The 23,394-nt window shown below is 61.3% G+C and overlaps 1 protein-coding gene across 5 annotated transcripts in view; it reads left to right on the forward strand.

Moving 5' to 3' along the window:
- MGLL (monoglyceride lipase) overlaps positions 1–23,394 on the forward strand; it is a 184,874-nt gene that overhangs the window by 119,152 nt on the left and 42,328 nt on the right. For all 5 annotated transcript variants that reach the window (XM_070777034.1, XM_070777032.1, XM_070777033.1 and 2 more), the window contains exon 3: positions 12,649–12,755. In XM_070777034.1, the coding sequence (XP_070633135.1) occupies positions 12,649–12,755 (107 nt within the window). The remainder of the gene's footprint in view (positions 1–12,648; positions 12,756–23,394) is intronic.

Consider the following 23,394-nt stretch of genomic DNA (forward strand, 5'->3'; position numbering starts at 1 on the left):
TGGCAGGGAGGGAGGGGGCCCGGGAGGTGCGGGGCTGAGAGGGAGTCAGCTGCCCAAGCATCGCGGGGATGACTCCTGGCATCGGCAGGAGGGGAAGCCGCACAGATTGGAGTGGGAGGGGCTGGGGGCAGGGTGTGGAGCCGGGAGGCTGTTGCGATCCTTGGGTCTAGGGTAGCGGGGGCTGGGGGCGGCAGCAGACGGCTGCATGGGATGCACGTGAGCGGCGCGGCCTTCTGGGCAGCGGGCCCCGGGCTCCGTGTCCAGAAGCTGCAGGCAGGGCCGCAGTGGTGGACCCAGGGCTGCCCGCCACGCGGCTCAAGGCTCAGAGCCGGCAAGGGGCCCTGCCTGTCTCGCTCACATCCTCACGTCCTGCCCGAAACCAGAGTTCTGTCTGCCGGGAGGAGTTTGCAGTTTTCCTGCAAACCCCATGAACCCACCAGCCCACTGAGCAGCCTGGTGTCTGCTGGGCGAGGTTCCAGGCGATGGAGACTGGGAGGTGTCACTTAACTGCCTGAAAAACAAAGAAGCAGGTTTTTCTAGCCCAGCGTGACCAGGGCCTGTCACACAACCACACCTGGAGACGGGGGAACCCAGGAGGAAGGGTGACTGATGCTGGCTGGTGTTTGGTGTGGCCGGGGCACCACTGGAGGGGCAGGAGCCCCCCGGACAGACGGGAGGTGGGTGCGGTCGTGGTACACAAACATGGCCCGGAAGGCTCGGGCTGCCGCCCTACCGATGATCAGGAAAATGCGAATAAAGGCCACAGTGAGGTTCCCTCTCCCAGCCCTTCAGCTGGGAGGCCACGTGGGCAGAGGAGGGCTGAGTGCCGTTGGCGAGAAGGTGAACCGGTCCTGCCTGGTGGAGCTGACGGTCCTCACCCGCCGCGTGGTGACTCTGCCACCAGACAGGGACCCCCTGGCCCGTGAGCGCCAGGAGCCTCACATGCCAACCGCCACGGCAGGACTTGCCGCATCCCCTGGTGGAGCCCGTCCAGACGTCTGTCCGCAGGGGACTCTGTGCTGTGTCGGTGAACACTGCCACACTCATCCACATGGTTGAAGCCCCGCAGCTCCAAAGCCAAAGAAACAAAATGCAGAAAAACCGTGAGGATGGGTCTGTTTGATACGAGTTCGGACGTTAGGAACAGACTGGCGTTTACACAGCACGCACGTGGTTAAATGACGAAGAGAACGCGCCCAGGTGGTCGCAAGAGTGAGGGCAGGCAGTGCCCCCGGGGGTCGGAGGCACACGCTCCGGCCCGCAGCACCCCATCCGTGTGCCCACCGTACCGTGACTGCTCACCCACCCAGGGCAGTTCACAGCGAGGGGCCACGCTGACCTTGGCATGACCCACGCTGAGGCTGGGGTTGGCTGAGGGCGAGGCTGGGAGCTCTTGGGAGGCTCTCCTGGGCACATGTTGCTGTTCTCGTTCAGTCATGTCTGACTCTTTTTGACCCCGTGGGCTGTGGCACGCCAGGCCTCCCTGTCCATCACCAGCTCCCGGAGTTTACTCAAACCCATGTCGGTGATGCCATCCAGCCATCTCATCCTCTGTCGTCCCCTTCTCCTGCCCCCAATCCCTCCCAGCATCAGTCTTTTCCAATGAGTCAACTCTTCGCATCAGGTGGCCACGGTATTGGAGTTTCAGCCTCAGCATCAGTCCTTCCAGTGAACACCCAGGACTGATCTCCTTTAGGATGGGCTGGTTGGATCTCCTTGCAGTCCAAGCAACTCTCGAGAGTCTTCTCCAACAACACAGTTCAAAAGCATCAATTCTTCGACGCTCAGCTTTCTTTATAGTCCAGCTCTCACATCCATACACGACCACTGGAAAAACGATAGCCTTGACCAGACGGACCTTTGTTGGCAAAGTAACGTCTCTGCTTTTTAATCTGCTGTCTAGGTTGGTCATAGCTGTTCTTCCAAGGAGCAAGCGTCTTTTAATTTCATGGCTAAGTCACTATCTGCGGTGATTTTGGAGCCCAAGGAAATAAAGCCTGCCCCTGTTTCCATTTTCCCTTCTATTTGCAGGAAGCGCGTAAGGATCTTCTTTCTGTATTGCTGTCAGTGTCACTTTGCTTTGTGAGCAGGCGTATTTCAGGCTATCCGTGGCTTTCGGCATATATGCGATCGTAGGCATATGAGTAAGAAGTGAAGACAGTCGCAGTGAAAAGGATGGTGCGGTTCTCGTTCTTTCTGCCCTGGCTCTGCTCTCAGAGGGCTTCCGGCTCAGAGAATGGCTGTGTGCTGAGCCAGACCAGATCGAGGCTCGGAAGGCCAGGGGCCAGTCCCACTGTGGGCCGGGGCAGTCCTGTGTGCTGGGGATGCTTTTCTTTGCCTGCAGACGTCACGGTCGTGGGCTGGGGAAGAGCCTCGGCCCTGCTCCGTGGGCCCAGTCTTCCTGGGGATGGCCACGTGGGGTGAGGGGCGGCGGCGAGCCAGCCAGGAGAAGCTGGCAGAGACCCAGGAGTGCGGTGTACCGGCCGGTCCGGCCCCCTCTGCTTGCAGCTAGTTGCTGCTGAACCACATTTGCACGTTTGTATGGAAACACACCTTCGCTGTGGCCTGTGGTTTCCTTGTGGACGGCTTGCATCATCCCTGCACAGGGAGGCCTGTGCTGCGTGGGGCTCAGGGCTGGTAGACCAGGCGTCCTGTGACACCTCTCTGCCAGGGCCCCATGGGCCTCTGTGTGTGGCCATCTTAAGGGCTGTGTGACAGCTTCCCTTTGATGGCCCAGGAGTCAAGGAGGCTTGGGCTCCAACTGGAGCTGCCCTGTCCCTGCTGCGTCCATGTCCCCCACCTGCTGGATGCCCAGTGGGCGTGAGGCCACGCACGTGGCTCCTCGATGCTCGCTGGTGAAGGGCCAGCTGTGGTCCCGAGTGCCCGAGCCTCGATGCTCCACGTGCTGGTGACCTTCTCCTGGGGGGCGGGCTGGGGATGGAAGCAGATCAGAACCAGCCTTTTCTAACCCGCCGCCCAGCGTGGACACAGTGTGAACCCAGAGTGTGGGGCTGGGAGGGCTCAGGCCTCCTGGGCTGGTGGCGTCTGCTCTGCGTGCAGCAGGCGTGTCCCCCGCGCCATTTCTGGGGCGCCTCCCGCTGCGGGGGGTCTGCTCGGGTGTTCGTCGGCTCACCCACAGCAGCTCTGAAGTAGGCGGTGCTGGCCCGCCCCTCCCGTGGGAAACTCTTCCTGGAAAGAGGTCAGTGACCCCTCAGGTGAAACATTAGGCGTGGTTACAGTTATAAAGAGTAATTACAGTTGTAAGCTGTAGTTATAAGCTCATAATTAGAGTATAAGTAATAACAAACTGAATTTAACGTATATGGGGAGGGAAAACACAGAAGGAAGTGCCTGGTCCCTGACGGGAGCCCTGGGTGGGGGGATTACACATGGGCTTTACTTTTCTTGGTGCCTGCCTGTGTTTTTCCATTTTCCAGAACGAGCCGTTCCTCTTTCAGACTCTCGTGCATGAGGTGTGGGCCTGCGTGTGCTTTGTGTCATACTGTGGCGGTTTGGTGGCCTGCTTTGTCACTTCATAAATTCAAGAGCCTTAATCACGGTCCCCCCAGGAGTCCTGGTGGCCCCAGGGGCAGTTCCGTGCCTCCTGCTGTGTCGGGACTGTAGGACCTGGGCAGATCCTCACAGTCATCTCTCAGTCCTTCAAACCAGACACATCTGACCTTCAAAAAGGACGAGCGCAAGATGAAAATCGCCAGAAACTCAGAAGAGTTCTAGCAGCCCCACTGAAGGACATGATTCTGAGGACTCAAGAAAACATCTTATTAGGAGATGGTTTTGCTGCAGGAACTTTAGAAACTTTCCAATAACCTCACTAGGATTTGAGAAGACTCACCTATAGAATGTTCTGTAAAGTAAGAACAGGCCCTTACAAGGAGCGAAGACCCTGAGATCCAGAGCTTTTCCAACCTAGGGGCACAGTGCAGAGCCCAGCACACAGGCTCTCAAAGCATGCCAATCTTAGAATTTTTTAGATAGAATTATATCTGTGTTTGGCTTCCCTGGTGGCTCAGAGAGTAAAGAATGTGCCTGCAATGCGGGAGACCTGGGTTTGATCCCTGTGTTGGGAAGATCCCCTGGAGGAGGGCACGGCAACCCACTCCGGTGTTCTTGCCTGGAGACTCCCACAGACAGAGGAGCCTGGCGGGTACAGTCCACGGGGTCGCAGAGTCGGACGGGGCTGAGTGACTGACACTTCACGCGCTCCGCGTTTGTGTCATAACCTGCACACACAGCCCGGTTTTCTGGTATCTCGGCGCCATCGGCTCGTGAAGAGTTAGCTCAGCGGGCTTTTGAAACTGTCCCCGTTGTGCAAGTCTGCCAGGCCAGGCCTCCCCCTTCCGGTGGACACACGGGTTGCAGGCAGAGATGAGGAGGGGCCGGGGCAGACCCCAGCCGAGTGCAGGGTGGCCGCCGTCCTGCCCGGCACCTGCTTCCGCTCCGACTCCCTTACTTCTGCAGTGGGAGCGCCTGTGGGCAGCGCAGGGAATTCCTGCGGACTTGGGCGGGCTGCCGGCGGCCGCAGTGCTCCCGGCGGCCGCAGTGCTCCCGGGTCAAAGTCCGTTTCTGGCCCCGGGGCCTGCTTGTGTGTGTAAAAACCCAGATGCACAGACCCGAAGGCAAGGCGGTGCCTGGGCTCGTAACCATTTGGCTGAGTGCAGCACTCCTTCCCAGCACACACACCTTGGCGTGTTCTCAGCTGACTTAATCTGCCCAGTCCTGACGCAGGCTTCCTGGGGACAGGAAGCCACACGCCGTGGGCCGGGCACTTGGAGAACACGGCCGCTTACTTCTCATGATGCCCCCGTGAGGCCGGATGGGTCTTCCTCTTTTACGCCTGCCTACCTGAGTCCGGGAGTGACTCCTCAGATGCCAGACATGGGGTCTGAACTCGGGGAGAACCGACTTTTAAAGCACGCCCTTTTCTGGCGACTCCTAAGTGTTTTTTGTGCCCCTTCCCATCAAGTCTTAAGATGTTTGTGGGCCGTCACGTGTTGTCAAGGTGAATGGATGGGTTGATTTCATTCAAGTGTCTTAAAGCCAGATCCACGGTTCTCAGTCTCCGTAGAGAGAGAGATGTGGGCTTGAACCCATGCGTGGCCCTGGGCACGATGCCTGAGAAAGGTCGGGGACCTTTCTCCCTCCCGTGGGGGCGAAGCATCGGCGACAGGAGCCGCTTGCAGAATTTCTGTGCTAGGGAGGCGGATGGTCCTGGCCTTGGAGTTCACAGGTGGGACGAGTGGCCACAGGGTGTCCTGGGGGGCAGTGGCCAAGGAGCTTAGTGAGCAGGACGAGGCGCCCTCACTCAGCAGATCAGAGTCTGTCCACATCTGCTGGCTGGGGCAGCTCGGGGACGTGGACGCGGATGTGGCCGCCTGCCGCTGTGCGGGGTGATCGGTGTGGACGTGAGCCATGACGTCACCGGGGGGCTGCAGGGTGTGAACCAGGCGGGCGGGCCAGGTGGCTGTGTGCGGGGATGAACTTGGAATGGATCTGCCCTTGCAGACGCCGCGCGAGCAGGCTCCTGACGAGGGCTGCAGCGCGGAGCACGGGGCGTGGGGGGCCCAGGGGTCTCCACTTGGCCGTCCTCTGTTTCGGGGCGCCTCTCGGCTTCGGGTGGGGACGTTCGCCTTGCTGAGAGGAGGCGGGAGAGGGCCTCCGGGGGCCCGGCAGCCATGCCCTCAGCAGGCAGTCTGGGGGAGCCGGCCACGCTGTGCAGCGGTGAAGGGAAGGGCGGGCGGCCACGAGCACCAGGGCCTCACCCGGCTGGGTCCCAGTGGAGCAGGAGGCCGTGTCCTTGTCCCCACAGGGGGCCCCAGGGCAGGTAGGCAGTGGGACCTGGAGCGGAAGGAGGCGGTCAGGCTGCGAGAGCCGGGTCGTGCAGGAAGGGGGCGGGCCGGCCAGGCGTCCCCTGGGGGGGGCCCTCCCTGGGAGGGACGTGGAACAGCACCCTGGTTCATTCATGGGACCGCCCCTGCCCCACGGCTGACTGCATTGGAGAGCCCAGTGACCACTGCAGGGTGGAGGCGCTCAGGCGGAGATTTCAGGGTCGTGGACTCAGAGCCGACCTCCGTGGGGGACCTCAGGCTCCAGCTACTGCCTGGGGTGAGGGCCTCCGGGACGCTGCCTGACCGCCCCCTGGGGCACAGCCACACGGGGTGTCTCCCCCTTACCACGTGGCCCCACGTGGCCCAGGGCGCAGGGTTCACGACCTTGAGCTGGGCGACCCCCAGGAGCGCGGGTTGCCCCCTCTGAGTCCACGTTGGCCAGGCCCACCTCCGGGCCGCTGTGAGAGCCCGGCACGCTTGGGCCGGGATCTGGGCCGCAGCGGGTTCCAGCTGCCAGCGTTGACTGTTATGTAATGGCTCACTGCCCCCAGCGTCCCTCTGGGTTATTTTCCATAAATTCTCTCAATCAGGCCTCACGAGGCCCAGGAGATGGGCAGTTATCGGTCTGTTTTACAAATGAGAGGTCTATTTCGAGCTCCCTCTGAGATTTTTAGACCCCTCAGCAGCTCTGTTCTATTCCCGTCCCCGTCACACACTGTTGGTGCCTCAGGAGCCCCGCCAGGGAGGGACGCGCCGGTCCCCGGCTCTGGGAGGTGGCCAGGCGCTGGGCTTGTGTCCTGCCGGGCCCGGCACGCTCCTCTTTCCTTACTGGAGGGGGCCCTAGCCACCCTTGCGTCCCACTTCCAGGTCTGCGTGGATGCAGACGATGCTGTGACCAGCTGGTTTCCTGAGGGGGAGGCCTTGGAAATAAGCAAGCGCAGCTCCCCAGGAGGCAAGAGGACCCTGTCCCCCGACACCGGAGGACCCTACAGGGGCCGGTGGGGCTGGCGTCCGCGACAGCTGCCGCCTTCTGGGTCAGCAGACGCCCCCCGCCCCCCGAGCTGCTCCTGTGGTCCCTCCCACCAAACATGTCATCCTTGGTCTTTCTTTTTCCTGACGACAGAGCGCTCAGATTTCCTGTGATGAGGCGGGGGTGGCCAGGAAAGGGTGAGCGGGAGGGGCTGGCGTTGGCTCCCTTGGCCGGGCCTCGCCGAGTGTCTCACATCCACCCCCTTGTTCTCCCGACAGCCGCGTGCCTCCCCCGCGGGTGTGCAGACGGAGGTGGGAGCAGGTCCCGGCCGAGGATAGAAGCCTGCCGGTGACGTGGGGGTAAACGCCCTGCCCCCAGCCCTGATCTGTGTCTCGGAAGCAGCCGGGCCACCCTTCCAAGGGTCCCTGGGCAGTTTGGGCCCAGGAGGGGCTCACTGTCCAGTGCATGACAGTCAGCAGAGCAGGTGGCGGAAGCCACAGGCTGCCTGCAGTGGTTTGCATGTCAGTTCTCTCATTTCATCCCCAAACCTTGTCATGGGGGCACAGTGGCCCATTTCACACGTGGAGAAACCGAGGCCCACAGAGCTGTAGGAACCTGTTTAAGAGGGTGGCAGAGGCTGCACGTGGACCCCCTGTGCCGCCGAAAAAGCAGGGTCTCCTGAGACAGGGCCAGGCAAGACCTTGAGCCCCGCTCCACACCTCTCTCCCTGTTTACCTCGTGACGCCTCCACGCTCGGTGGTTTTAGGACTGTCCCCATTTTACAGGTGAGCAAACTGAGACCCAGCGAGGTCTGTCCCTTAGACCACGAATAAACAAGACTGAAGAGAATCGGTTTGTCAGGTGGAGGGGAGTCCTGCTCCCTCAGACCTGGGCGCAGAGGCGGCTTGTGACTCTGAGTGTGCGTGTCGAGGGCGGCATATGCTTCCCCAGGAGCTGCTCCACCTCCCCGGGGCTACGTGCCAGGCCGGCCATCTGCTCTGGAGCCGGGCCTCCCCCTCCGACAGTCACCTTCTCTCGGAACGACCGGCTCCTAGCGGGCTGCAGCCGGTAAAGAAGCACCAGGAAACAGACCTGCCAGTCCCTCCCGCAGCCTGCTTGGCGCCTTGTCCGCGTGAACGGCCCTGCTGGGCTTTCTGCAGCCGCTCCTCTTGGGAGCGTGCGGGCCAGGCAAGGAGGGAGCACAGGGCTCTCCTGGGCTGCTGCTGAGGGTCTGGCCACCGGGGCTCCTGGGCAGACCCTGTCCCCTGCCTCCCTGCTCTGTTACAGCAGCCCCTGGGGCTTCAGGAGGTCAGACCAGGTCACTGCCCAGCTGGCCCCTCCTCTGCGTGGGCCACCCCCACCTCTCAGGACTGGCCCCTCCTCTGCGTGGGCCACCCCCACCTCTCAGGACTGGCCCCTCCTCTGCGTGGGCCACCCCCACCTCTCAGGACTGGCCCCTCCTCTGCGTGGGCCACCCCCACCTCTCAGGACTGGCCCCCCTTCTTCCTGGCCTGGGGTGGGCAGGGCCCCGCACAGGATGGCTGTCCTCCCACCTGCCTTCCCGTCTGCTCCCTGCAGCCCCGCCCCGTGGTCCCCACCCTGTTCCCGGCGCTTCTCCTAAGCCCTGCCGACAGCCGCGTTCTCTGCCGGCCTGTCTCCCCCGTGGACGGTTGGCTCTGCATGGGCAGGGCGGGGCTGGGTGTCCTTCTCCTGCCCCTTGCGTTGGCATTTCTGGATGCTCTCAGTGGAAGGACGGCCGTGCCCGCGCCCTGGGAGTGTCCAGGGGCCTTGCCCAGATGTCGTGCCTGGCGATGCCAACTCTGCCACGTTGTCCCGGCCTCATCTTTGCTCTCTGTCCTCAGCTTCCCAGCTTCGCTGGTGTTTGCTTACCGGCCCTCTTGGGTGCTGTTCCCAGAGCCGAAATGGTGTCTCGTGAAACCCTAGGCCAGCAGGGCTGCAGGCAGGCAGCAGGCAGGGGGGAATGTTCCAGGGGGCAGGCGGTGTGCCCTTTTCCCAGAGGACACAGGGTACACACTCAGGCCGGGAACGGCTGGCTGTGTGTGTGGGAACAGGGTGGGGGCCTGGGAGCGTGGGGGGATGGCTGGGCCTCAGATGTGCTCCTCAGATGGACCAGCGAGCAGAGGCTCCACCCGCCGCAGGTGCGGGGAGACAGCAGGGGCTGCCCGGGGAGGGGGTGCCCCTACGGGTGGGTGGGCAAAGAGGAGCCCCAGCCTGCGCCGAAGGTCTGAGCCTGGGGGCTGCTGTGGGTGGAGGGATCCAGGCACGGGGGTGGGGGGGGGTCATGCGGTCTGTCCTTCCCGGGCTGCTGATGTGCGCCGGCGTCTAACTCAGCTGAGCGTGTCCTCGGAGACGAGACCCACAGACCCACAGACCCACGAAGCTTCTGCCCTGGAGGGACCTTCCAGTCGGGGGAGGAGGAACAGAGTTGACCGTGGGCGAGTTGTTCGGATGGCAACACGCACTGGAGACCCTATCCCCGGGGCAGTTAGGAGAAGCCTGAGGCCCAGGGATGGCAACACGCACTGGAGACCCTATCCCCGGGGCAGTTAGGAGAAGCCTGAGGCCCAGGGCATAGCCCAGCAGGGTCAGGAACGGGTGTCCACATGGCCTGCTCTCGGGAGCCGACTGTGTGCACCCTCCCTTGCGCCCTGTCCCCTGGTGTCACGTTAATAACTTGAGATCTGCTGTGTTGAGAGCATTTATACCATGGAAGTTGGCAGACAGTACAAATCAGGTCCATCCACCACGGTTATTAAATGCTTAGCATCACGCCACCATCCGTGTATCTCAGCACTGAGAAGGGGAGCTCTCAGCCGAGGAGGGAGGGGACGAGGATGTGATTGCTGGGCAGCAGCAGCTTTGTTGTGACGCAGCGGCAAGAGCAGAGGGCACTGTGGCTTGGGTCCAGGGAACAGTAAATGTGGGAGCCCTCTGGGGAGCGGATACATCAGGATTGGGGTTCAGGCAAGAGCTGGATCCAGGAGCCAAGGACACCCCCCCACACACATGGCAGCGGCAGCTCGGATCCAGACAAGGCCAGTGCAGGGCACGTGTCTGCGGAGAAGCCCGACCTGGGCCAGGGGGATGTGAGCCTGAGGGTGCGTCCACCTGTGGGGAAAGGGCTGCAGAGCCTGTGCTTCCCGCAGTGGACAGCCGCGGGGGTCTGCCTGTTTCCGAAAAGGTGGCGACAACACGCCCCGGAAGCTTCCACGTCGATCCCGAGGAGCCTGTGGCTTCCCTAGCACGTCCCCCTGGGAGTCTAGTGCTCCACGGGGGCTGCAAGTCTCCACGTCCAGAGGGCAGCCTTCCTGACCCTGGAATCCCACACGGCTTCTGAGCAGCATCGCTCCCGACGGAGGCACCTCTCCACCTTGGCCGCCCGGTGGGAGCTCTGGGCCCTCCGCGACCGTTAACCACCGTTAGCCAGAGGTGCGTCCGGGGTGGGACGCAGCCAGGCACAGTGGAAAGCTCCCCGAGTGACTCCCAGGGTGGAGAGCCGCCGGATGAGACGGCCCTCCGGCCTAAGAGCGGTGTCTTCCACACTGCTGGCTCCAGGTGGGCGCTCTCAGCAGGCCGTTCCAGGCAGCGATGCCGAGCGCCAGTCCCGGGATGTGAACTGAGCCCCTGGGTCCTCGTGTGCCCCGTGGGCCCCGACCGCAGGGAGAGGCTGGCTGTCATGTGACCCGGCTTGTCCACCGGCATTAACTGTGGGCTGAATTAATCCAGCCTCTACCGCGCTCCCCAAGGACTGGAAAGTGCTTCATCTGCTCCTTCTGGGAGCGCAGCCCCTGGTGCAGCTGGAGGTGACGGCTGTTTCGAGTTTCCAGCACACGCCGGGGGAGCTGAGACAATCCTGTCCGCAGACCCTGAGGGTTGGGGGGCAGGTGAATCGGCCCAGACTGCGTCCGATCAAGTGGAGGGGGCTGGACATTGTGTGCTGCAGCAAAGAGGGTGGAAAATGTCTCCTGTGTTTTAGGAGAAGGGCGGGGAGGACAGATGACAAAGTCAAATGAGGTCAGCTCTGCTGCTTCCTGCGCTGCTCAGAGCATACTATCCACATCCTGGCAGATGGGAGCTGCAGAGAGAACACAGGAGCTGGCTCACCCACCACACACATATGCACTGGTTGCTGTGGAACCGCTAGGCTGGCACAGCTCTGGGCTCTGCTGGCAACATGATGGGCAAGGCTCCTGGCCTCTCGAGCTGACCTCAGAGGGGAGGAGAGAGATGGGAACCAAGCCCGCAAGTGATAGCAAAGCAGTGGCGAACTGTGCTGTGCCCGGAGGGCCTGGTGCAAACTGTGAAGTGTGGTGAGGGCCCGGAGCAGGTCAGAAAGGCCCAGGGAGGGAGGCCGTTGCGGGGAGGTCTGCCTTGAGACCCAAGCGTAAGGAGCAGCCAGGGGGGATCTGGGAGAAGTGCTCTGGGAGATGGGACCAAAGGCCCTGAGCCGGGATGAGCTGGTGCTGCTGAGGAGACTGGAAGCCCCTCGTGAGGATGGGTGGGGAGCAGGGAGGTGCTGGAGGGCTGGAGAGACAGAGAGGGACACAATGACGTGTCCTCTAAGCCCCTGAGGCTGGAGACCTGAGAGCCGCGGCAGGGGCGCACGTTCTGATCCGTGTTTTACCAGCTCGCCGCGTGGCTTCCCTGGTTTTCAGTCTTGGCCGTGAAGAAGGTCAAGCGTAGGGTGACAGCGAGGATCCGAAATCTGTGTGTGGGCTTAACGGAGGGACTGGCCCAAAGTAAACGCGCAGCAAGAGGGCAGCTGCTGTCCCGGCCTCCTTCCCTCATCCGCCTGCCCCTCCCGCTTCATCTCACCGTGCCCCTCCCCCTCCTCCCCTCCCCCTCCTCCCCTCCCCCTCCCTTCCCACCCTCCCCATCCCCTCCTCCTCGCTTCCTACCTCCCCTCTCCTTTCCCACCATCTCCCTCCCCCTCCTCCCCCTCCTCCTTCTCCCCTCCCCCTCCTCCCTCCTCCTCCTCCCCGCCCCCTTCTCCCCTCCCCCTTCTCCCTCCACCCCCCCTTCTTTCATCTCCCCTCCCCCTCCTCCCCTCCCCCTTCTCCCCCTTCTCTTTCTGGCTCCTGGCAGTCCGTGCCTTGCCTGCAGGGGAGTCTAGTTGCACAGTCCAGCATCTGAACGCCCTCCTGTAACCCCCTCCCCACACTGGGTGATGCTGGGGCCCCGTCTGTGTCCCCGGATGGGCTCACCACGTCGCAGGCTTTCGGGGGGATGGGTGCCCAGCCAGGCTCTGCCGCCAGTCCCGTGCCTTCCTCTGCACAGGTCTTGGGTGCAGGCTACCCCGTTTATCTCAGAGCCTCACACCTTCCTCTTTCCTTCATTCATTCGAGCCCCGTTTGCAGCGTGCCGCACACAGCTCGGAACTGTGCCAGGCGCAGAGAAGCAGAGTCCGTGTGTCCTCAGTGAGGCTGTGGGGGTGGGGAGCACGTGCGGAATGAAGCGAAGCACACGACCCTGAGCGGGGTGGTCTGCGTACAAGTGACTGTCCCCGTGTCCCCACAGCTCAGCCAGCGTGGGCCAGGAGCTGTGGCTTCAGGGCCCAGACGGCAGCCCGAGGCCTGGGGCCCCCCCGTCCACGCGGCTCTCCTCTCTGGGGTCACCTGCGCTCTAGGGCCAGCTCCCCTGGGCCTGGAGACTCGGCTGGGGTCTCCCGGCCACTCACTGCGGCCCTGACCACGGTGCCCCACTTGCCTCCGACCTGGGCGGCACCCTCAGAGGCCGTGCCAGCCAGCAGCCCGGGACCCTGCCGCGGCCTCCGTGCTTCGGCCTCCCTAACGGCCGTCTCTCGTCCCGCAGGGCCCTGGTGTTCGTGTCCCACGGAGCTGGCGAGCACTGCGGCCGCTACGACGAGCTGGCGCAGATGCTGGTGGGGCTGGGCCTGCTGGTCTTCGCCCACGACCATGGTGAGTACCGGCCCACTCCGGGCCCCACATCCGCCTCACCCCATCCTGCTCCCTCCCTGGGCACGCTGCTTTGAGACCGGAGAAGGGCTTTCTCCATGGGCTGTTTCTAAGTGAAAAACAGGTAGTTCTGTAAGCAAAAAAAAAAAAAAAATTGTCTGGCCCGCAGTTTCTGTTACGGCGGGGACCGAATGCAGGCTGATTGGAAGTCTCCGCTGAAAAGCCCTGGAGTTGGAATACATTTGTACGCGAGCCCAGGCCATGTCATCCTCTCTCACATCCATTAAGCGCCCTCCATGAAAAACGGGCCCTGGTTTCCCCCCGGGGGACTGCAGACGATGCTGACTCAGTGCAAGCCGGTTCACAGCCCACGGGGGCCTCCGGGCGTGTCCAGGGCGCTTCAGACCAGGGGGACAGTCAGGGTCTTGAGGGCCGAGCGGGCCTGAGAACCCCCCGACAGGGGGCTTGTTCACACACACAGAGCTGCACGCACACCTGTGCAGGCACTCGTCCGCAGGCCAAGTCTTTAATTCTTTCTCAGTGATGAAACCCACAGTAACCATCAAAGCGCAGCGTCTGGTGCCTGAGTCTGTCTGTAGCTCCTTCACTGGGTGGCGTTCTCCGTGTCTGGGATGGCCCCAGCCAAGATCTTTCTTGGCCTGAAAGTGTTAAGACGGAAGAGTTCTCGTGCGAGAACGTGGCGATTTCTGCGCTGCTGCAAGGTGGAAACCTATTACTGTCGCCCAGATGCAGAGACCTTGCCTCTGTCTCATCCGGGACGGAAATAATGAGCTGCGGCGGTGGGGGGGGGGGGGGGGGAGGGGGCGGTGCCGGGCCTGGGGGTCCTGGTGACAGGGGAGCTTCGGGCGTTCTGTGTATAAGGAACTGCAGCGTGGTCTGTTGTGGTTCAGTCATGTCTGACTCTTTGTGACCCCATGGACCACAGCACGCCAGGCTTCCCTGTCTTTCATCATCTCCTGGAGCTTGCTCAAACTCATGTCGGTGATGCCGTCCAACCATCACATCCTCTGCCGTCCCCTTCGCCTCCTGCCTTCAATCTTTATAGCATCACTGTCTTTTGCAGTGAGTCAGCTCTTCACATCAGGTGGCCAAAGTATTGGAGTTTCAGCTTCAGCATCAGTCCTTCCAGTGAATATTCAGGGCCAGTTTCCTTTAGGATGGACTGGTTGGCTCTCCTTTTGAGTTGCGGTGTTGGAGAAGACTCTTGAGAGTCCCTTGGACGGCGACCTGGTTGCCAAGAGCCCTTTTCCAGCCAGAGGGCCCTCGTCCTTTTAACTGAGAATATTGACCGAGGCCTTCTTATTGTGGGCTCCATGTTCTCTCGTGCTTTGCAGACATTCCCAGTGATCTTTGTGAGACCATCTGAGAGGTAACATTTGAGGATTAGCCTGAATTTCCCGGCGGGACTGTCATTTACTCCGGTGCTTTCCACATTGTTAGGCCCGTGCTGGGAATGACTTACTTTCTATCACGTTTGTCTCTGGTAACGTTTGTTACAAGGAGCTGAACAACACGGGGGCGTTCTGAAAGCAAAGGGCGTTTGTACCAGGCAAACACGAAACAGCTCCAACGGAATTTCAAGATAGTCTGGTTTTGTCCTGGCATCAACCACCCTCTTGTCGGCTGCCCTTGGCCACGTCTGTGGGAGCGGGTGACTGTGGCATGCCTTGTTTGTGTGTGTGACCGTGGGACGTTGAAAACAATTGGAAGAGTTTTTTTTTTTTTTGAGTAAAGAGAGAAAAGAAACAACCCCTGCTTTGAAGCTGAGGCCTGACTCTCGCTGACGTCCAAATATAGCTTGACGACCGAGGCTGGCACTCACCTTGCTTGATTGAGCAGTTTCTTGCAGTGACTCACGGGCGATCTCTCTGGCAAGTACCCGATGGTGGTACTTTTACTCAAGATGTGAGCTGCGTGACCGTCCTTGTCTGGCGCTGAGAGTGGCTGAGGCTCCCTTCGCGGGAGAAGCGGGTGCAGGGGGTCCCGTGCAGGCTGGGGAAGCAGCTGCTGGTGGTTAGTGCCCGGAGCCCCCGTGTGTCTCGTGGAGAGGCGGGGCTGGGGGTCCCTGGGGGGCTGGAGCCCTCTGGTGCCTCCTTCCTCTCTCCACGCTGCTGCCCCGCTCACACCAGGCTGACCCCTATGGAGAGGGGCTTCGTTTTTTCCCACTTAGCTGTTAAATATAAGCAGGCCTCTGTGGGGAGAGTGTCAGCGCACTGATGCAGCCAGTTGGAGGGAGAGGGCCCAGGGCCTGGCAGACGTCACCTCCCTGTCTCCAGGGTCTGCAGTCGCTTGTCACCCTCTGCCTCGGGGACCTGCCCCCCCACCTGAGGCAGACACACCTGCGCCCAGCCATGGACCTCAGACCTCAGTTTTCTCATCTGCCAAATGGGCAGGCAGCGCGGTGGTAGAATGGGAATAAGCATGTCCGGGGGCAGCAGGGGTGGCGCCTCCTCTTCACTCTGCCAGCTGCGAGGCCCCCTCTGGCCCCCTGGCAGAGCAGCAGGCGCACCTGGACAGGGGACGTCGAGGCCAGAAGCAGGGGTCCTGGGTCCTTGGGTCCCCTTTCCGGCCGCAGAGGCTCCAGGGGAGATTGGCCGAAGGATAGACAATGCTTCTCGAAGCAAACAGACCTACCAAGGGTGGTTTCAAGGCTGGTTCCTGGGACATGATCTGTAGAAACACGGCTTTCTGCAGATCCTGTGCTGACTCGATTTTAGGTTAAGTCTCGTTGCTTGGCTGAACTCCGGGGTTTCCTTGTTCAGACGGAAGCCTGGGGACATCGGGCCGGGTGGCCAGCCGCGTCTTCCCCACGCCCGGTGGCCTGTGAACACAAGGTGCTCAGCTAGCGTCTCCCATAACTGTTTTATTTGACCTTAGACTTTTATAGGCGGCCTCACAGACACAGAGGACTTTGCCAGAAGTGAGAACTTTATTCCTGCCGTTCATTAAGTGCCAGCTGCATGCCAGGCTCTGGCTGGGGCCCTTCTCATGCTTTATCTCCAAGCCTCGTAACGCTTGAGTCCATCCCCCCATTTCAGAGGTGAGGGTCTGAGGCCCTCCTCGTCCACAGGGCACACGTACCAGCGTCAGACCCCTGATCTTGGTAGATTATTTCAAACGAGGGGTTGTTTTTCTCCCAGGACAAGCAGAGCCCGAGGTGGGTTCAGGACACCGCCGTTCTGTCAGGCCTGAGGCCGCATCTGCAGCTTGCTCAGCTGCTCTCAGCACGAGGCTTTCATGCTCACGGGTACCAGCTCCAGCCTGCCGTCTCGCAGGAAGGCGATGCAGAAGGCAGTGGAGAGGCGGGGCTGGGGTCCTGCCGGGAAAGCAGACCTGTCTCGGCGCTCCCGCCGAGTTCCAGCCACACTGCGTGCAGCGATGGGGGGCGTCCAGCTTGTTCGCTTCGTGTTTGCTGATCCCGACCAAACTGGGCTCTGTTAGCAGGAAGGACACAGCGTGGACCCTCCAAGCGCCCTCTCCTCCCCTGCCGGCCACACCGCGGGCTCATCATTTAAGAGAGCTTTTCTCAACCGTTTCCGCCCTGTGTATTTTCTGAGCCGTGTTTAGCTCACAGCGTCAGCTCTCTATCTCACCCGTGCCCCTCGACTTTCCGAAGCTCTGGCGTGGAGGCTGTTGTCAGGGTCATCAGTGCCCTGCGTTCTGATGCGGTGACCGTTTCAATCAGGTGGATGTTCCTGATGGTGTGTTAGCCCTGGGTCAGGTGCTGTCGAGGGGGAGTGCATGGACACGGGCCCTGCCCCCTGTGCGCAGCCTCCGTGAAGAGCCCAGCCTTGTCAGGGTTCTCACTGTCCGCAGAGAAAGTCTCCCTTCTGCTGACGGCAGCGGGCTCCCAGCAGGTGGAGACGGTCGTCCCGCCCTTGGTCCCACAGCCTCCTCCTTGCTGAGCAGAGTGTGGAGGCATCACACGGGTTTATGGAATGAAAGGAGGAGTGTGTGGCCCAGAGCAGACGAGACCAGAGACGCTGTGAACGGCAGCAGATGCCCGCGTGTGAGTGTTCGTGTCCTCAGGGTGGGGAGGACCCCACAGCGGGGCCAGGACTCTGGGCTCTGGCCAAGGCTGGGGCAGAGGAGCCCTGAGGCCCATAACTCAGGTGCTTAGGTGGGCTCGGCCTCTTGCAAGTACACAGCCTCTCAGTGCCAGGGCCGGCGGGATGCTGGGTTTTGTGGGCTGAGTAGGAGCTTGAGAGGAGAGGAAGGGTGTGGAGCCAGCACCAGTCACTGAGAGCTGTGGTTCTCATTGGGGTGCCCCCAAAGCACTGGGGAGTCATTCCCAGGGCCCCTCGTTGCACAGAGACTGATCTCTTGAGTGTGGCCGGGCGTGTCGGGACCCTTGAGACGCCCCCCGGGTGAGTCTGATGAGCAGCTGTGGTTTGAGAACCGCTGTTCCAGGCAGGGGAGCTCGTGTGAGTGAAACCCAGATACACGGGGTCACAGATGCACGTCCTTGCTGGGGGAGTCCCAGCCTGGACCCTGGAGTTTAGCATCAGGAGTGGAGAGGGAGCGAGACCCCGGCCTGCAACGCTCCGGGCTCCGAGATGAGATACCGTGGACCTTGGAGCTCAGGAAGGGACCCTCAGCAGAGGGCGACCACCCGGGGAAGCGAGGTCCAGGGCTCGGCCGGTGCGGGGGTACTGGCGGGGGCGGGGGCTCCAGGGGGCAGAGGAGGTGGAAGGACGGGCTGGCAGTTTCTCTGCTGTTCCAAACGCGGTGCTGAGAAACCCGGGCTCGCGTTCGTGCCGGCCCCGGCCACCAGCTATTGCTGGTGACTCACTGGAAACCCCTCGGAGCAGGAGCAGGGGGCCGGGGGGCGGGCAGCCCCCGACCCACCCGCTGCGGGCGGCGGGTGCCCTTCATCTCTGGGCCCTTCCCGTGGGCAGCACCCTGACTGTACCCAGCGCGTCCCGGATTCCACCGGCGGGGCGGGACCCGGGTTGCCCCGTCTTTCGTGATAAAGGGGAAAAGAACCATTCTTCACTGATCAGCAGTGAGTTCATTATCTGCAGATATTTAGGGAAAGTGTTCAAGGCTGTGGGTCTGTGTTTCTTTTTAAAGAACTCAGCCGGGCGGGGACGTCTCAGAAGAGGAAGTCCTGGGGGCGGCTCTGCCTGGCCCCCTGGGTGGGGCCCCTCCCGGGCAGAGGCGAGTGTTTGGGAAATTCAGGGGGAAACGGTGGGGGCGTGGCCTCCAGGCGGGGAGTTCTGAGTCCAGGTCACTCGCGGGTCAGCTCTGCACCTCTCAGCTGCAGTCATGCGTTTGTTTGCAGCGTTTGACTCATCTGTTCATTTTTCTTGCCTTACTTAGTAAATATGAAAGTGAGGTTGATGCCTAAATAGTCGCAGGGCCCAGCCCTGGCGGACGGGTGAGCCGGCTGCCGGCCCGTGGGGTGTGGGAGGGGCCCAGCCGCCTCCACGTGGCTTCCGGGTCTTCGAGGTCCCTCCTGCTCCGTCCTCAGTCCCGTCACATGTCCCTGACCTGCCAGCTCGGAAGTCAGGTCTCTGCCACGAGTCTCTTTGGTCACTGGCCACTTTCTTGCATAAAACCAAACTCTGTGAGCCTCTGTTTGAAGTGAAAGTCACTCAGTCGTGTCCGACTCTTTGCAACCCCATGAACTATACAGTCCTTGGAATTCTCCAGGCCAGGATACTGGAGTGGGTAGCCTTTCCCTTCTCCAGGGTGTCTTCCCGACCCAGGGATTGAACCCAGGTCTCCCACATTGCAGGTGGACTCTTTACCAGCTGAGCCCCAAGGGAACCTCTGTCTCTGCTCATCAGTGAACTGGAGCTGATGGTGGTAATAACCGCAGGGAGGGTGCCCACGGCCGTGGGACGGATGGACAGAGGGCGGGTTCACGTCGCTGGCAGACGGTCCTGGGAGGCCGGTGGAAATGCAGATGCTGGCCAGCCCCCAGGTTTTCAGATACAACTGGGCAGCTTCCGAAGGCACCGAGGTCGCCTCTGGTGTTTCTTTCATAGCGTTCAATTGTTAATGTTTATTTACTTTTGCTGAAGTCTTCGTTTTGAGGCGCCAGGTCTGCAGCGCGTGAGATCTTTCGTTGTGACGCGTGAACTTGTGGTGTGGCCTGTGGGATCTGGTTCCCGGAGCAGAGATCGACCCTGCATTGGGAGTGTGGGGTCTTAGCCACTGGACCCCCAGGGAAGGTCCTAGGATTTACTCTAAATAAGGCACAGCGTCGACGTTGTTAACACTGGACGTGTAATATCTGTGCAGGAGGCAGATTGGGCATCTCCTACAGTAGATGCGTCCGAAAACCTCCCGCGTGAGGTCTGTGCTGGGCCGTGGACTGTGGAAAGGACAGGGACCTCCCACGGAGCCTCCGGGGTCCCCGGGGCCTGGTGCAGCTGTCCCTGGGGTAAAGGGGGGCGGTCTTCACCCTGGGGGTTCATCATGGGGAGAAGCGTCAGAGGACACGACTGGAAACCTTGGACGGGGCACGCACCCTCCGTGAGCCTCCTGTGACTCACAGCATCTACCTGGTGAGGGAATGCGCGGCGGTAGCTGCCGGTCGCACGATGGATGCTCAGTAAACATCCACGCTGCCCCCCGCCCCGGAGACCCCAGCCCTCTTCACCCCAGACATGACCTTCAGGAACAGAGCCTCCTGGTCCAGCCCCCAGACCAGGGGGCCAGTTTCCATCCTCTCTGCCTCAGGCGGCTCACCTTCCCCACTTTATTTAATCCAAACTCCGTGTCACCCTCGATGGGGTGTCCCTGTCACAGAGCAGCCTCTTTATCCCGATCTGGAGGCTTCCTTTTGTTGTTTGGTCACTCAGTCGTGTCCACCTCTTTGCGACCCCGTGGACTGTAGCATACCAGGCCTCCCTGTCCATCACCAACTCCCGGAGTTTGCTCAGACTCATGTCCATCAAGTCGGTGATGCCATCCGATCATCTCATCCTCTGTTGTCCCCTTCTCCTCCTGCCTTCAATCTTTCGCAGCATCAGGGTCTTTTCCAGTGAGTCAGCTCTTCGCATCAGGTGGCCAAAATACTGAAGTTTCAGCTCCAGCCTCAGTCCTTCCAGTGAATGTTCAGGACTGATTTCCTTTAGAGTGGACTGGTTGGATCTCCTTGCTGTCCAAGGGCCTCTCAAGAATCTTCTCCAACACCACAGTTTGAAAGCATCCATCCTGTCTTTACCCACCGCTGGTTCCATCTCTAAAGGTGTTTAGACAGTGCTCACTGGGGAAGGTGCTCTCATCTACTCATGCACAGAAGCAGGAGACGAACACAGGTGAAGACACAAGCTGGCAGCCTTTTTGAGGGCTAGAAGCAGGTTCCAGTCTGAGTGCTGAGCAGGACTCCGTGGGAGGGGCTGTTCGTGGAATGCTCTGGAAGCCCAGTCTTTGCTCACTCAGGGCGGGAGCTGCCTGATAACCTGCCACCTCATTACCTTTCAAAAGGAATTGCCCCCTAGGGACTGAGAACCACTCCCTTGGCTCCAGATGGAAATACCAGAGACTTTCTGATAAGAGGAAGCATACCTCAGTCCTTGTCTCTGGAGGAAGCGGTTTCCGGGGTGTTCCGGTGAGTCACCTGTTGCAAGAGGAAAAAGTCGAGTTGCCTGCAGGGGATGCTGTGTTACGAAGGAAGAGGGGGTAATCCAGACAGGAAGTTCTTCTCAGCCCCCTGGATGCTCTCTGCACAGCCCAGGAACTGAGAAAACAGTTCTAGGACCTGATGATAACGTGTACATAACAGAAGTCATATTTGACCTGGCGTCTGGAAGACCGGCATTCAAGTCAGTTCACGTTACAACACCCTTGGTCACCGGGTCACCTTCTGAGTAGTTTGATTTTTTAATGGCTGGGCTGGGCTCTTTGCTGTTGCTACGTGTGGGTTTTCTGTAGTTGAGCGGGGGCTACTCTCTAGCTGTGGTCCGCCACCTTCTCATTTGGGGGCTTCTCTGGCAACCCACTCCAGTACTCTTGCCTGGAAAATCCCATGGACGGAGGAGCCTGGTAGGCTACAGTCCATGGGGTCGCAAAGAGTCGGACGCGACCGAGCGACTTCACTTCACTTCCACTGTCTGCTGTGGAGCACGGGCTTCCGCGATGGTGGCATGCAGGCTGTAGCGCCTGGCCTTGGCAGCTGCGGTTCACAGCCTTGGTTGCCCGTGGCACGTGGGATCTTCCCGGACCAGGGATCGAACCCGTGTCCCCCGCCTTGGGAGGCGGGTTCTTAACCCCTGGGCCAGCAGGGAGGCCCCCAGGCGCCTTCTGCCTGGAACAGGCTGCAGCCGACTAGCTGCTCAGCACCTGGTCGTGTCTGCCGTGCTCCTGGCTTCGGTCACACTTACTCTGGTTATCTTTTCCCACCTGCAAATACTGAGTCTTTTCCTGGAGACGTTCGAGCCGGGTGGATCGGCACGTGTCCCCAGTCGGTGTTTGTGACCTGGCAGATGCTTCCTGCGCGCTGAGACCAGGGCCCAGCGCGGCCGGGGTGAGAGACAGGGCCTGGAGGGAGCGCCCGGGCCCAGGCCTCAGCCCCTCGACTCAGCAGCAGATGGCGTGGTCAGGGTCCCAGGCCCCCTTCCTCGGGAGCTGGGGCTGCAGAGGGTGGTGCCTGGCGCAGGGTGCCCGTGACTGCCACCTGCACCGAGAGCCCTCGGGGCCCAGGGCCGCCGGGCAGGAGTTCCTCCCCTGAAGGCTCAGGGCTGAAGCTGATGGAGGGGTCGTATCCACTGGGCTTTGGGTCCCCGACAAAGCTGGAGCTGCAGTGGATCCGTCTCCCCTTTCTGGGCGTGCAGGTGTGGGTTCAGGGTCTCACCCTGATCCTCAGGTTGGCACTGAGACCCCAGGTTCCCAGGACTGGGTCCCCCACATGTCCCCGCCCGCTAACCTTTTAGTAAATTAAAAGTAGAAATAGTTCTGGCTGCAGACGGCCCGGGGAAAGGAGCTGCTGAAAGAAATTAGCAAGCTGAGGGGGCCAGGTTGGCGTCGCTGCAGCTTGTCCCCTGGGGGTGGGCGAGGGGAGGCCGCGCCACGTGCCCACAGTGGGGGAAGGAGGCCCGGGGGACGGACATCACCTCCACCCCTGAGATGCAGCCTTTCTGAAGTGCGAGCTCAAGTGTCATGTGACCGGCCGCCTGCCGCCAGGAGCTAAAAATAACCGGCTGTGATGCTTTCAGGGCCGGGGCGGGAGGAGGAGAGGGGGGCAGCTGTCACCCCCCTCTCCCTGGGAAAGGACCCCTGCAGCAGGCAGGAGGCCTCACGGGCCTCTGGGGCGATTCTTAAGGGTGCATGTCACCAGCTTGCAATGATAAACGCCCAGCTGCACGCACATGCCCCTGCCTGGGGGCTCTGTGGTCTTTGCTGGGTTTTGCTCCGCACGTTGCTTCCACGGTTGGAAGAAGGGTCCTTGCTTCATCCCACAGCCAGCCGGGCAGGGCCTGTCTTGAGTGCTGTCTCGTGAGTGGTGAGAGGGAGCAATCAGAGACCACTGGGGACCTTGGGGGAGACTCAGGCCAAGAACATCTCATGATCAAGCCCCTGGGGCCTCGTGCGATTGGGGCCTGCCTGGACATTCAAGGAGGAGGCCCGGCCTAGGAGGGCAGGCAAGTCCACACAGGAGAGCTGGCCTCTCAGAGGCCGTGCCAGAGAAGTGAGTTTGCATGATGCACGGGGGTTGGGGGCGAAGGTGGCCAGGGGGCCGCGCCCGAGCTCGGCCCTGGGTGGGCTGTGTGCTGCGCCACTCGGGGCCTCTGTTTCCTCATCTGCAAAAAATGAGACCAGCAAGGCCCTCAGCGTGGGCTGGACCGCTGCAGACCAAGTATGCCACCCGGCGTGAAAGTCGCTGTGCAGTCTGCACCCCGGCCACACCACAGAGCAGCTTTCCTGGGAGCTGCATGGACTCCTGCTCTGGTTCTGGAAGCAGAGGGTGGGCAGCAGGGGCCCTGCCGCTGGAGACAGACACCCCCAGCCTCTCACCCCTCCCGATCCAAGCGAGCCGACTGACCCAGCACCCCGAACGAGACACAGTGTCGGGGAGGAAGGGCGTTGCCTGGGGAGTTCCGGGAAGCAGGCAGGCTGGTCATCGCCTGGCTGGGGATGCCCCCACCAACTGCAGGCCCCCTCTCAGTGTGGTCAGCCTCAGACGTGCCCCCCAACTCTAAGCACTCAGACCAACAGTGGCCAATAACCCAGGCTTCCTGACTCCTGCCCAGAACGTTGCTCCTAGCAAGGTCTCCGAATGTCTACTGAATTCAGAGGCGTCTGATGGAAAAACCACGGTTTCTGTGGGTTTGCCCAAGTTCAGACTGGTGAATCATGTACGTGTGTACAAAATTGGAATGGAAAGTTGACTCAGGCTTTCCTGCCGGGGGAGAATCCCTCATCTCCGTGCTAGTAATGATTCCCATGGATCGCTCCTCCTTGACTCCTTGCAGCAGGGTGGTGGCAACAGCTAGCGTGTCTGCGAGCCGGCTCAGAGACGGAGAGTAACCTGCCGAAGGCTGCACAGCCTCGTGGGAGGGACAGAGCTGGGTCAAGCCCCTGGGTTCTTGCCCTTGACAAGGTCTTGACTTCCGGAGAACTGCTTTGGGGTGGAGGCCGGGGTGTCCACCTCCCACCGCCCCTCCCAGGA

This window comes from Bos indicus, chromosome 22 (assembly GCF_029378745.1).
Source record: "Bos indicus isolate NIAB-ARS_2022 breed Sahiwal x Tharparkar chromosome 22, NIAB-ARS_B.indTharparkar_mat_pri_1.0, whole genome shotgun sequence".
NCBI classification, from domain to species: domain Eukaryota; kingdom Metazoa; phylum Chordata; class Mammalia; order Artiodactyla; family Bovidae; genus Bos; species Bos indicus.